Below are 14,825 nucleotides of genomic sequence, written 5' to 3' on the forward strand. Positions count from 1 at the left end.
TGACGTCATGACGTTACGTGTCAGTTACCGCGCAAAATTAATAGCTTTTATCTTGAAAGTACATAATTCTGTGCATTTTCTTCATTCAAACTATTTTCAAATAACCATTATTTGCTGAAATATTTTTTATGAGTCTTTTGCTCTGAATAATAATCAATATTCTGCTTCTTTTATGTAGTTATATTGAAATGTTACGCGGAATGTAAGAAAATGGATGATGGTAACCAATGTTATTTGGAATATAGTTGGGTGATAGGTTACTTGTTACGGCCATTTTCAAATAAAAAATCTAGCAGTTTGATTTGTTATACCTATTTTTCAGGTTCCGTTGATAATTTGTTACTTATATACTAAAACTAAGATCTAAAATTGTTCAAATTTCAGTAGAAAATTGTTGTTTCTTGAATGGAATTGATGTTACCGTGGAAACGAAGCCCGTGACCTATGTATCTAAATGTAAAATTCAAAAGCGTTGACACTAGTCTATTTAAGAAACACAGCTTCGGCTTTTTATTTTCATTTCAACAATATCCATGAGAATAATAGTAGCATGCTGAACGATTTTTCCATGAAAAATGTCAGACGAGGGGTACTGCTGTAAGTATTCTAAGCTTAGAAATTTGTTTGAGTAAATGCAGATAACACGAAAATATAACGTACGTTAGAAATAATATGTTTTAAAGCTACATCAACTAGAAAGATAATCTCATTTAATATTATTTTATAAGAAATTACGACAAAAAGCAAGATATAAGCCATTTTAAACATCTCTGTTGCCATGGTTACTTTAAACTTTAAGAAAAATAGGGTACCATGTATAGTGCTTGGTATTTTGCTAATAATATTACCCAGATATTACATGTTGGTCATTAACAGAATGGCACTGAAGCCGTCGAAAACCCCTATTTTTATACATTGTTGTTTAAAAATGAGAGAAAATGCGTTACCATGGAAACACGAGCCCCGCGACATATACATTTTAAGCTTATATTAGAAAGCTAACGTGCATATTAGTAAAATTATAGATTATGCTGACTTCTACGGATATCAGTGAAACTAAAATACACTGAAAAGTGTTAAATATCCGTATTTTCCTTCTTCTTTCAATATGAAATACCTTTGGAGGGTCATGTTTTTCAAACCTGGATAAAAATTGAACTTGAAGGGACAGAGACAAACGAAACTGAGATTTTAGCAGTTAAAACTTCATATTACACGAAATACAAAAAGATGCTGCGGTTCAACTAATTTGAATTTACCCTTGTAACAAGGTAACCTACCTCCTTAACATTTCTGCTGACTTAATTGGTTTTATTGATTCAGCTCAATTACGACGACGAACAGTTTCTATTTTCAGCTCATATACAAAATGTATTAACAACCGAAGATCGCGCATGCAAAGGTTTTTCTACGCGGTAGAATCATTGTGTTAAAAAGGTATCAAAAATGCAGAAATGTTTCAGCTGTAGAGAAACTTGATTCTTAGAAAGAGATCGCAAGTCAAAATAGTTTGTACTTTTTACATCTCGGAGTCAACAGACAACACAGTGAACTGTCTCTGTAATGTATTGTAACAGCTATTGTTGGTAGCGGAAAGTGTTTAAAATGGTACCATTTAAACTATAGGTGTGTGTGTGTGCGTGTGCGTGTGCGTGTGTGTGTTCGGGGTTTAACGTCTTTTTCAATAAATTTTCAGTCATATAAACGACGGTGTCTACTTGTAGCAGTGAGCACAATGCCCAACTTTATAATGCTGTCTCACTGGAATATCACGCCGTAGACACGTGGCATGATACCCTACCCAGTCACATTATACTGACACCGGGGTGACCAGCCCTAGCACTATCCCCTTAATGCTGAGCGCCAAGCGAGGAAATTGCTAGTACCATTTTTTACGTCTTTGGTATGACGCGGCCAGGGATCGAACTCACGACCTCCCGCACTCGAAGCGGACGCTCTACCACAAGGCTACAGAGGCGGTTTAAACTATAGGTAGATAACATTAAAGTTCAAGAGCCAGTCTACGTATTTATTGAACACCCCTCGTATAGATATTTGCGATTTAGCACCGGCTTTGACTTTGTTACGATTTTAACGCCCGTTTTTCAACAATCTATCAGTTATATACAAGCGGGCAAATTACCTAACTATATTTTCTAGGTTTCTTACCAGTACCAGACCCCTATCCTCCTTATTAAGAAACTGCAACTTTTTCATATAAGGTCTGGATAAACAACCCATTGAGGTAATAACCTACACTTGATTACACTCGGCCACGAAGGTGGATTTATTTGCGAATTAAGACGAAGATGAGTGTGAACTACCGTGCTGTAGGTATTTTAAGGGTTCATCTCAACATAAAGTTAATACAACCGGTATTAATATGCCCCCAAAGTGAATGCCAACGTTCCTAGAGCTATATAAACTGTCTGCTCAATAAGTTCAGGGTGGATAGATAGATTAGTATGTTGGCATGTATAGTAAAGATATGGATTTACGTGTTGCCTAAAGAGTCAATGTCAATGTCATCATTACTAGGCTTTGAGGTATACTTTTACAAATCAAGTCGAAATATGAGAGCTAAACCTACATTGCTGATCCCATACCGGTGTTTAGTTGTACGGTATTTATGGTTTGCCCCATTCCCTTAGTCTGTGCGTCCGTTCTTCAGACAAATCTAATTCTCCTTCCCCGAAAGTTAGGGCATAACTACTATTAAAGACGCACTTTTCCTACCGCAGAAAGTCAAATTATAGTCGTAATGAGCCGATCCCTTTAATATTATCGTGCAGCAGTTCACTGTGGTCTTTAGCTTAATTCGCAGATATCTATTAAGGTCAAACACTTCAAAAACAGGTTGCGGAAGTCTACACCTGGACGGAAGCGTAAATAAGATATATAGCAGAAATGCTATATTTGTTATTCAAAGATAAATCAAAGTGCACTTGCACTTAGGAACTCGATAAGTTACTACCTAAACATTTTATACGCTAGTACACTACAATTAATTTCAGTTTCGATATTTTCTTTTTTCTTACGGTGTAAAATTGAAACAGATCTAACTATTCTAAGCAAAGTAATGATAAATAAAATATTCCATTAAATTGTAACTGTTAAGCTACATACTTGATAAATAGAAAACCACTGAAGAAAAATCTAAAAAAGTAAATTCTGAACAGTAATAATCACAGCTTTGTGCTGCAAAGCTACAATAACTGTTGTTTTACTGCATAGCTTAAATTTATTTATATTTCAACTTTATATTTAAATGATTTTTAAAAAGCTTTCCATTAAAAAACAATTTATTGAAAGCCATTGAAACCTTCATCAAATTATTGAACTGTCTCATTTAGAGAATTTTTTACGTTTTCAGTAAAGTGAACGACATGACTGGATCGACTTGTGTGTAAAGGTTTTGCATTCTTCTAATTAAGTCAACGACATTAGACCACCTTGTTAATAGAATAGAAAAAGCGGAAAACCACAGGTCGCACAACACGACATAAACGAAAATGTGTCAGGCTCGGTTTGATTGAGCCTGTTCATGGACGGTAGTGGAAATGCAAGCTACCGTCCACGCCCTCTAGCCCCGGGTTGAGCAGAATTCATCATTTACACATGTTATAAGTAACAGAAAATAAATTAAGAGACATCCGCAAATGTATTCATACGCCGGTGCACATGGAACCTTCGATTATACACAGAGTGCAATTCCATGAAAAGCGGCGTATGGTACCCCAGTAAAAATAATGGTTTTCCCTCCCCAGAAAACAATGAGCAGAACTAAACAAAACGAAATTTAAAGAGGGTATCTAAAGTTTTGGAGCCTGCATATTACATACACTACAACTTTTGCACTTTTCTAGTAATGTCCGCGGCATTATTACGCCGGCTTATGTGTAGAGCTTTTGCACGTTTCTGGTAATTAGAACATAGAAAATATAAAGTCAACGACATGCCAGAACAGGCATGTGGATCATGCTTTGGAAAGCTTCTAATAATTGAAGCCGACTGTGTTTAAAGCTTATGCACGTTTCGAGTAAATTCAACGACATGACTGGATTAACTTGTGCGTGAAACCTGAGTTTACATCTAGTTATTTGACCGCCTAGTGTGTAAAACTTTTGCATATTTCTGTTTGCGTTTAAACCTTTTACAAATTTCTGTTAAGTTAGACCGGTTTGTGTACCGCTTATAGTCAATTACATCGTTGAACCCGCTTGAGTGTTAAACTTTGGTCATTTAAATAAGTCATTTGGTCAGGTTTGTTTATAAAGCTTTTGTACATTATAATAAAACAAAATTACAACCAAACCTCTGATAACATTTGTGAAAAAGTCGTATGGCATGTAGAAAAACAAATCGACAAAGTGACTTATTTAGGAACAGCCACCGAATGAAACGTCTTTGGCGATAACACTTTCAAAATGTACGTGGTTCTTACGCAGTGACCCTATGCGCAGTTCACAAAACACGGAAGTCGTTCAGGTATTTAAGCGCCAAGGCACAATATGTCTTCTCAATCTGCTTCTGACAGTACATTTGTACAATGAAAACAGTTGTATGTTTAGTCGTTTTGGCTGCGATTAATGGTATGTTTTTTTCCCTTCGTTTTCTTGTTTTTGCATTTAAAAAAAATATTCTAGTTTCTATAGTGTACCAAAAGCAATTGTATTGAACTGATATATTAATTATTAAACGTAATTCATCAATTAGGAGAAAAGGTTTTACGTATCGACGATGCAAACAAAATAAATGCACCTTGATATAAAGCATGACTGAAAATTTATGTGTTGGTTCACAGCACCGAAAGCGGACTCGTGTTGTTTGACATTTTCACAGCTTTCGGATTTTTTTTTCATGTTCAGACATAATAAGGTAACACACGGACATGTGAAAAATGCGTAGAAAAATTATGCATAAAATAAATAATGGCTTATTATTGATGAGTAGCTTCGGTGCGGAAATATTTAGGTGTACGTGTATTCCGTCTTAACATTTAATAGGAGGTGGTATACCTTGCCACCAGGGTAGATTCAAATTAATTGAACCGTTGTACTTAATGTAAATCAATGTTTAAGCTGCTACAATCTCAAGTTCGTTTATCTCTTATGCTTCAAGTACATTTTTGTTCAGGTTTGAAGTACATGACCGTCCAAAGTTATTTTATATCGAAACACGAAGGTTTAGTGTATATATTGTTTTCACTGTTATCCGTAGAAGCGTAGAAGTCTGTGTAGTTGATAATTATATTAGAATCTCTAATACGAGCTCAAAGTGTAAAATGTAAATCTTATGAAAAGGTGAGCAAGACCGAAGACAAATGATGGAACACCACTCTGAATTTCCTGTATTTTATTTTTACTGAATTTCTAACAACTATTACACTGTTTTATTAGAACAGCAATAATAACAATAATAAAGTATAAGTTAACTTAAAACATTTCAACGTGGGCAACCTCTGATCAAATGGAACATTAAAGTTCAGAACAGGTCATGTGTATCTAAAAACATTGAATTATATATGCAACATCAATAATGAGTACTCAAAAGATGTAAAATTATTGGTTGACTGAAAACGTTAAGTGATTGGTCAGTAAGTGACAGTATCTTAGTGTTATCAGTATTAAGGCTAATAGATAATCGAAGTTACATATAACACCTAAGTATAACTTGAAAAGAAAGACTGTAATGAAACTACAACGTAAATGAAAAACAATTATGGTTAGGGGTTAGAGTGTACCTAAATTTTAATCTGATAGATTCTGATGAAGGTAAGAACATATTAAGAAATTATAATCTTTTTCCTTCTTGAGAAAAACATTGCTGCCTTTAGGATATATGTAATTATATTTTGAAAGATGCATGATAATTAAATGTTTCAAATACTTTGGAGGTTTGATGAAATTTTGTCACATAATAACTCTCCCCTGCTTAGTTAAGTTTGGACCCCTAACGTCTTACATATTGATTTAATTGTACAGAGAATAATTGCTTTAAAGTTATCTAAAGTCACTGCTTGAAATCCATTTTTTGTTAAATTTCTACATAACAATGTGAAATGTCCTATGACACTTGATTCCTTGTACATTACAACTGTCTCTTGGGTGGTAATATCCGCATTTCTGACAATGAAACTATTTTAAATTAACATTGGAGGGTTTTCTATGGCCAATTTCTGAAATCTGGGATGAAAGCTGTCTCAACTGCTTTGTAGCTGACATAAAACTGGGTTACGTTTTTAGGCTTTGTCATTTGATTCAGTAGTCACTTTTGTTTTCAGTAATTGGTTGTTTTTTCACAGTATCCTATTTGAAGTTTCAAGTTCATAGATTTGGGTTCTTAAAGATGCAATGTCTTGTTCCAATTTTGATATTACGATTTGTTGTCCACAAAGTCTGCTACGAAGAAGGAAAACTTCATTTCTAGCATATGCAGCAGAACCTCTTTCAGCCTGTAGTTCTTTGTGAGACTTCTCCACTTTCTAAAGCAGAAGGTTTGCATATGTTTGTTTACGACTGAGCTCAGTTGTTCCCTTTTTATAAGTTTTCATTTCGTTGTAATGTTACCTGAAGTATACTTTTCATGTGCATGACTGTTGTCCATCTATTATAGATTGAAGTTGTTTGAACGATTTCTCATAGATGACATGACATTGCGATTTCATTCACAGTAATGAGTTAAAACAGTTTTAACCCCCCATGGTGGGGGTAAGAGTGAGGTTAGGTGCACCATAAACCGGTTTAAGCTCCCCAGTGGTGTTTTTGCCACTGACCGTTCCAAGGCGGTGCCCCACTGTGTTCCTTTGTTTGTTCGTTTCGTCTTATGTGTTGGCTTTGTGTGCGTGTGTGTTGTTCGTTTTGTCCTTATGTGTTGGCTTTGTGTGTGTGTGTGTGTTTGTGTGTGTGTGTGTGTGTGTGTGTGTGTGGTGCACGCGTCTGCGTGCTGGGGGTTTCGTTTTGAGGAGGCTACGTTTTTGGTGCGTGGCATTCCCTGTTTGATATTTTTCTTTGTTTTTTAAGAGCTCTTTTATCTCTATGTCATGGAATGGAAGGTTCTCAGAATCATTCCTGTTGAGGAAAGCTGACATTCTCGTGGAGCCCCGTATTTTCCTTCTTTCAAGGGTTGAGGAGTTCCTACAGTACACATCCTTGAAATTACAGGTTCTGACGAAATGTCCATACTGGTGACTCTTAAAGCACCTTGCAGTTATAGCCACACACATATGTCTGCGATGAATTAGTCCACATTTGTTACATTTAAATTTGTATCAATTGTCACTTTCTGATGGAAAACTTTCCAGAATCTTTTACCTTTGCATACAAAAGTTCCGCGCACAGTTCACAATTTGTAACCTGAGGCACTAGGAAAGTTAGACAAGCTAAAAAGTTTTCTCCTACGAATTCTGTCACCAAATTTTATGAAGCTGCGTGCAAGTCCGAAGACAAATGATGGAAAACCACTCTGAATTTCCAGTATTTTATTTTTACTGAATTTCTGACAATAGTTACACTGTTTATTTTATTGGAATAAGTAACCTTGCACCCTGCTTTATTGCAAATAACATCAGTTACACCATCCATTTTCTTACATTCTGCATGCCATTTCAAAAAAGGTAGCTAAAGACCGCAAAATATTGATTATTATTTAAAGTGAAAGACGGTAAAAATATTTCGGCAAAAAAGTCTGTTTAACAAAATGCTCAGAATTACGTACTTTCAAGATATAGATCAAAGACCACAAATTCAACTACACATATGTAAAGGATTTATGTAGTAAATTATATTCTATTAAAAACGGAATAAAAATCCAATACCTTGACAGTTCCTCTTTGTTCCTGATAGTATAATTCTCGGTTCAAAAAATGTTATTTTATCAAAAATTCATAACGTTACGCTGAAGCTGATCAAGCACGACCGGAACTAAACCATCTTTCCTGTTTACGGACGTTGGTTTCCCGCACTTTGTTTAAATACGCTGCTATAAGAAATAGTTCTAAAAAGAAAGCCGTTCGACTGATCTTATTTTTATTATTATTTCTTGAAAATGGTATGCAAGAAAAAAGGAATTTCGCATCTGCACCTGCAATCAGTGATAGAATCTTATAATATTACCTCCTTAAGTGATACTGTAATATGAAATTATGGTAAGAGAATAAGTGAAACACAATGTTCTGTTTATCTATAAAAGAGGATCCCATGGGAGCATAGAATGCAACCAAGCAAATCTATAGCACGTTCGGTTTTGATTATATACTGATATTGACAATCTTATTACACATGCAAAAATCTCACCTACTTAGTCAATTTCAGATGTTGCAGCATTTTCTTTCCAAAGCCAGCTGGAAAAGAATGTGGAGAGATACAAACACAACAACTTTAGATGGAACATAAGAAACGTTAATAGTGAAGACTTTACATCTCTGAGGAAGTTAGAGGAGAGGAAAGACAAAGAATTCGTGGATTATTTGGAACAGGGCATCAAACGCAATTATGACGACGCTGATAAGGGTAAGAGATCACCGCAAGTCATGATGTACAACGCCCAACAGGAAAACGACGTTCCACAGCCAATGATGTACAGTAATAAGAAGGAGAAGAGATTACCGCAAGTCATGATGTACAACGCGCAACAAGAAAACGACGTTCCGCAGCCAATGATGTACAGTAATAAGAAGGACAAGACATCACCGCAAGTCATGATGTACAACGCCCAACAAGAAAACGACGTTCTGCAGCCAATGATGTACAGTAATAAGAAGGAGAAGAGATCACCGCAAGTCATGATGTACACCGCCCAACAAGAAAACGACGTTCCGCAGCCAGTGATGTACAGTAATAAGAAGGGTAAGAGATCACCGCAAGTCATGATGTACGACGCCCAACAAGAAAACGACGTTCCGCAGCCAATGATGTACAGTAATAAGAATATGAAGAGATCGCCTCAAGTCATGATGTACGACGCCCAACAAGAAAACGATGTTCCGCAGCCAATGATGTACAGTAATAAGAAGGACAAGAGATCACCGCAAGTCATGATGTACAACGCCCAACAAGAAAGCGACGTTCCGCAGCCAATGATGTACAGTAATAAGAAGGGTAAGAGATCACCGCAAGTCATGATGATGTACAACGCCCAACAAGAAAACGACGTTCCGCAGCCAATGATGTACAGTAATAAGAAGGACAAGAGATCACCGCAAGTCATGATGTACAACGCCCATCAAGAAAACGACGTTCCGCAGCCAATGATGTACAGTAATAAGAAGGACAAGAGATCACCGCAAGTCATGATGTACAACGCGCAACAAGAAAACGACGTTCCGCAGCCAATGATGTACAGTAATAAGAAGGACATGAGATCACCGCAAGTCATGATGTACAACGCTCAACAAGAAAACGACGTTCCGCTGCCAATGATTTACAGTAATAAGAAGGGTAAGAGATCACCGCATGTCATGATGTACAACGCCCAACAAGAAAACGACGTTCCGCAGCCAATGATGTACAGTAATAAGAAGGGTAAGAGATCACCGCAAGTCATGATGTACAACGCCCAACAAGAAAGCGACGTTCCGCAGCCAATGATGTACAGTAATAAGAAGGACAAGAGATCACCGCAAGTCATGATGTACAACGCCCAACAAGAAAGCGACGTTCCGCAGCCAATGATGTACAGTAATAAGAAGGACAAGAGATCACCGCAAGTCATGATGTACAACGCCCAACAAGAAAACGACGTTCCGCAGCCAATGATGTACAGTAATAAGAAGGGTAAGAGATCACCGCAAGTCATGATGTACAACGCCCAACAAGAAAGCGACGTTCCGCAGCCAATGATGTACAGTAATAAGAAGGGTAAGAGATCACCGCAAGTCATGATGTACAACGCCCAACAAGAAAACGACGTTCCGCAGCCAATGATGTACAGTAATAAGAAGGACAAGAGATCACCGCAAGTCATGATGTACAACGCCCATCAAGAAAACGACGTTCCGCAGCCAATGATGTACAGTAATAAGAAGGACAAGAGATCACCGCAAGTCATGATGTACAACGCGCAACAAGAAAACGACGTTCCGCAGCCAATGATGTACAGTAATAAGAAGGACATGAGATCACCGCAAGTCATGATGTACAACGCTCAACAAGAAAACGACGTTCCGCTGCCAATGATTTACAGTAATAAGAAGGGTAAGAGATCACCGCATGTCATGATGTACAACGCCCAACAAGAAAACGACGTTCCGCAGCCAATGATGTACAGTAATAAGAAGGGTAAGAGATCACCGCAAGTCATGATGTACAACGCCCAACAAGAAAGCGACGTTCCGCAGCCAATGATGTACAGTAATAAGAAGGACAAGAGATCACCGCAAGTCATGATGTACAACGCCCAACAAGAAAGCGACGTTCCGCAGCCAATGATGTACAGTAATAAGAAGGGTAAGAGATCACCGCATGTCATGATGTACAACGCCCAACAAGAAAGCGACGTTCCGCAGCCAATGATGTACAGTAATAAGAAAGACAAGAGATCACCGCATGTCATGATGTACAACGCCCAACAAGAAAGCGACGTTCCGCAGCTAATGATGTACAGTAATGTTCCGCAGCCAATGATGTACAGTAATAAGAAGGGTAAGAGATCACCGCAAGTCATGATGTACAACGCCCAACAAGAAAACGAAGTTCCCCAGCTGATGCATGTAATGATGTACAGTGATGAAAAATATAAGGAATCACCGCAGCCCATGATGTACAACGGCCCAAAAGACGACATTTCCCAACCTATGCATGTAATGATGTACAGTGGTAAGAATGGTAAGAGATCACCGCACACAAAGATATACAATGCTCAAGAAGATGATAAAAATCGAACATTAAGCAATTCAATTGAATGGTATGTAATTGCTAATGCTGTTATAAAACATGTACCACAGACTGCAGAGGGGCACTTCCTACAATGGAGACAGACTATATCAATTTTTGGAGATGATGATTTAACAAGACAGTTTTACAAAATTAAGTTTCCTGCATTAAAGGTCGGAGGAGTGATAAAAAACATTGCAAAGTGTGAAACTTTTGAAAAGCTATTTCGTTTATGATAACGGTTTTATGAATCAAAAGCTTGGCCTTCTTGGACTTTCTGGAAGGTCAGTGGCTCCAAAACAACAGAAACTCGCATTTTACAATGTTCTTGAAAAATACCAAACGCTGAAAATTCCCACTGAAAGCGACAAAATTTTCTACAGTTTTAATGACACACAGTTGGCTGATGCATTGAATCGTTCTGGACTTCAGGAAATGAGCAAAGAATATGTTGACGCAGGACTTCACTTGTATACTTCTGATGAACAAACCGAAATAATGAAAAAAGTTGACGCAGCTATGAACCTTATAAATAATACGATGCCAGAACTTTACAAAGTCATTCACCAAGTAGTAGCATGCATTGCATTTTACAAATCAGAGCATCCCGGTTATGCTGGAGGAACTGTCAGCTCGGCTCTTGGCATTATTTGGCAAGATCCACGTGCCTACAGGGAACAGTCGGTGGCGCATTATGCCGAGCAGATTGTTCACGAGTTTATTCACACATCCTTATTCCTTGCTGACCTAGTTCACGGAACGTTCACTGATTTCAAGTTACTGTTCATGGCAAAGGTGTATTCTCCCATTCGACACGAACTGCGAGATTTCGATAAGGCTTTTCATGCATCTTACGTTTCTACAGGTAAGTTTTGTTTCTTATTTCTTCGCTCAAAAGAACAAATGCTTTAGCTGCTTGGGTTTAAGAAACAGCAGCAAAATTAAATTCCAGCTTTATGATAGAGAAAAACATTTTTGCCCATCCAGGAACTACTTTTTTCATGAGTTGAGCTGACATAATTTTACACCCTAATTAAGGTTCCGAACCCTACGCGGAAAATGGCATATGATTTACTGCTAGTGGCGTTTGAGTTACTGGTAAATAGATATGTCATGATTTTACATTCAGCCCATTAATCAACATTTGAGCCACACCGGATGCGCTGGCTGGTCTGGATCCATGCTGATCGCAAATTTATGCACTATGTTGGTTTTCTCATGGTGCGGCTCATTTAATGAAATGAAAACAAGCAGACCACGTGAATACGATTCACTATATCGTCAGTTCCTTTAAAAACAACAACAACAAAAAATAAAAAACATACATACTGTTCGCGAACGGCTTGTGTTTACATGGTGGTAAGACCCCTAATGAGGAGATTGCAAGTACAGTTATGCTCCGACGCCGCTACAACGATGCGAGACCGTGTACTCCAGGAGGCATTTATTTTGACGAAGTCAACATAATTTGGTCAGTCGCTGCTATTGATTCTCATAGAATTATTCAAATTCCTGTTTTGTTGCAGGTGTTGCTCTTTTCCATGCGAGGGCCGGAAATTGGGACAAAGCTAGGAAGCTTGCGGAGCCATTAAAAGCCTCTGTTGATGGCCTTATGATGTTAAACAATGAAATTGGCGTGCTAAATGATTCGGGAACAGCTATGCTTCAAGCTATGGACGACTTCCTAACTGTTATTCGTTTGTAATTATGTAATAAAAGAATTGGTTTATATTGTATTATGTCATTATTTCTACAGTTTTGACTAATCTCTTGTTTCGTTTGCTTACATCGTGTAGACCCTTCAAAGTTGAGCATACATTTTGACAATGTTTGAATGTTTCAATATGTAAATACTATAACTGAGGCCCACTGAAAGCTTTTGATGAAACTACTTTTTGATCAAGGATTTTCATCATACAGCAAGCAAATATTTATATTATAGATCACTATTTAAAACTTAAGGATGACACTATATTACTGTCCCCGAAAAAGCAGTTTGATTTATGTTACCGAAAACAATGTTCATATGCACATTTGTTTATGAGACGTCAGTACGGCTTGTCTATTATACCATGACTTTCAAGTGTTTGTATACTTAAGAATAGTTATTCAAAAACATGTACAGACACAAAAGATAATGGCACCAATATTCAAGATAAAAGGCCACCATACAGTGTGTTTTTGGTTTTGAAGTGGCATTCCTCTAGATATGCATAACAATATCAAAATTTGACAGAAAGCAAGGTATATAAAATATTAAAAGTCACTACGAATAAATAAATAATATTCTAATACGTAAACAAAATACACATGTTCATTTAAATACATTCTCATCCACCAGAGGTTCGTCAAAATCCCGAGGCGAACTAGGTAAACCTCTGGTATGCTAGAATGTAAAAACACTGCTATACCGACATTTGTCGCCATAGAGTTCCCAAGTAAAACTGCAACCACGTCTGATCTCATATTTCATATAAAACAAAAAGACGTTTCTAAACAGAAGTGATGTAACAAATATAACTCATATTCTGGATCGATTGTAAGGCACAAGACATCTATGCACTCCTATATTGTTCCGCGGAAAGTGTTATCTCTCATATTCAATGCTATAGTTCACAAAGACAGAAAAACTGCTGTCTTCTCTGCATCAGTGATGCAGAAGACATCATATTGTAAAATTTTTCCCTATTTCATCTATTTTGTTTACATAAAGGACATACTGGAATCACAATAAAGTATAACAGGACCAAATTTTAATATATCTAAACCATCGGATTCGGTTATACGCCCCGTGTAATAACTCACTTTGGCTACGCCTTCGTGAAAATTTTCCACAGTAGTGTTATAACCTCTTCATTTCAGATATATCAAAGCATGGTTTTACTATATATTTTTTTCTCAAATTAAAGTCGATATTCTCTTAGTTTAGTAAAGATTTTACAATATAATGTCTTCTGCATTACTGATGCAGTGAAGATAGCAGTTTGTCTGTCTTTGTGAACTGTGAAGGTGTATTCCTTTGAAACACTTCAGAAAAAAAACCCAGACGTGACCGAAGCGCATGCAAATATGCCGTGAAAAAAAATGAAATGTGTATACGTTGTTGGGTCTACTGTGGTGACAACACTTGCATTTCGTGAATGCATGAGATTTCTAAGGTTCTGATGTAACCCGTGGCTTCTTGTATCTGACGTCATAGAATGGGTGCACTTTTGAATCCCGATGGGTGTGTATCGGCGAGCTGACAAACATACGTTCTGAGGCATCGCTTGTATATGAAGGCGGTCTTTCACCGATCTGTAAATAAAGCTATTTTATATTGCAGTCGCACAAACTTTTACACATAAAAAGTCATTTCGCTCCTTTTCTGCTGAAGATTCCACTTCATAACTCCAAAACCAAAAGCTTCCAAACAATACTTTTGAAATAGATTTCACTCCTCTCCAGCAACTCTATAAATGATCTACTGTAGAAAGCGCATCCCTTTGGATGAAGATAAAGTCAACTTTCAGACAGATAAAAGATGATACTGGTACAAAAAAAATACCAAAGTTGATAAAGTGTTTTAAAATAATATAGCCTTTCTATTTTTATAACATTTTCATCGCGAGAGTACATGCAATGCTTCGGGGATTTTGTTTATATAACATTTCCTTTTCGTTAGTATATTCAGTTTTTTTATAACATTTCCGTTGCGCGAGTACATGTTATGCTTTAGAAAGCTTGTTTCACATAATATTTCCATTGCCGCGATGATTTAGAGGTCTTGTTTTATATAACATTTTTGTTGCGAGTGTACATGCAATGCCTTACAAAGCATGTTTTATAATCCATTTCCGTGTCGAGAGTACATGCTATGATTTAGAAATCTTGTTTTGTGTAACATTTCCCTTGCGAGAGGACATGCAATGCTTTTGATAGCATATGTTTTGTATAACATTTCCGTTGGGAAAC

At 37.0% G+C, this 14,825-nt stretch overlaps 1 protein-coding gene across 1 annotated transcript; it reads left to right on the forward strand.

The window, feature by feature from the left end:
- The first annotated feature begins 4,452 nt into the window (after positions 1 to 4,452).
- Positions 4,453 to 12,600, forward strand: LOC123535618 (ABC transporter F family member 4-like). The gene is made up of 3 exons (XM_053520401.1): positions 4,453 to 4,592; positions 8,313 to 11,736; positions 12,398 to 12,600. The coding sequence occupies exons 1-2, from the start codon at positions 4,550 to 4,552 to the stop codon at positions 11,105 to 11,107; spliced, it is 2,838 nt and encodes a 945-aa protein (XP_053376376.1). The 5' UTR covers positions 4,453 to 4,549; the 3' UTR covers positions 11,108 to 11,736; positions 12,398 to 12,600.
- The last annotated feature ends 2,225 nt before the right edge of the window (positions 12,601 to 14,825 follow it).

Source organism: Mercenaria mercenaria, chromosome 1, assembly GCF_021730395.1.
Source record: "Mercenaria mercenaria strain notata chromosome 1, MADL_Memer_1, whole genome shotgun sequence".
NCBI classification, from domain to species: Eukaryota; Metazoa; Mollusca; class Bivalvia; order Venerida; family Veneridae; genus Mercenaria; species Mercenaria mercenaria.

Excerpts from the sequence above, each read along its gene's own strand:
- LOC123535618 (XM_053520401.1), top strand. The coding sequence starts at position 4,550 with ATGAAAACAGTTGTATGTTTAGTCGTTTTGGCTGCGATTAATG. Across the intron at positions 4,593-8,312 it reads CGTTTTGGCTGCGATTAATG|ATGTTGCAGCATTTTCTTTC; the intron begins GTATGTTTTTTT and ends AGTCAATTTCAG.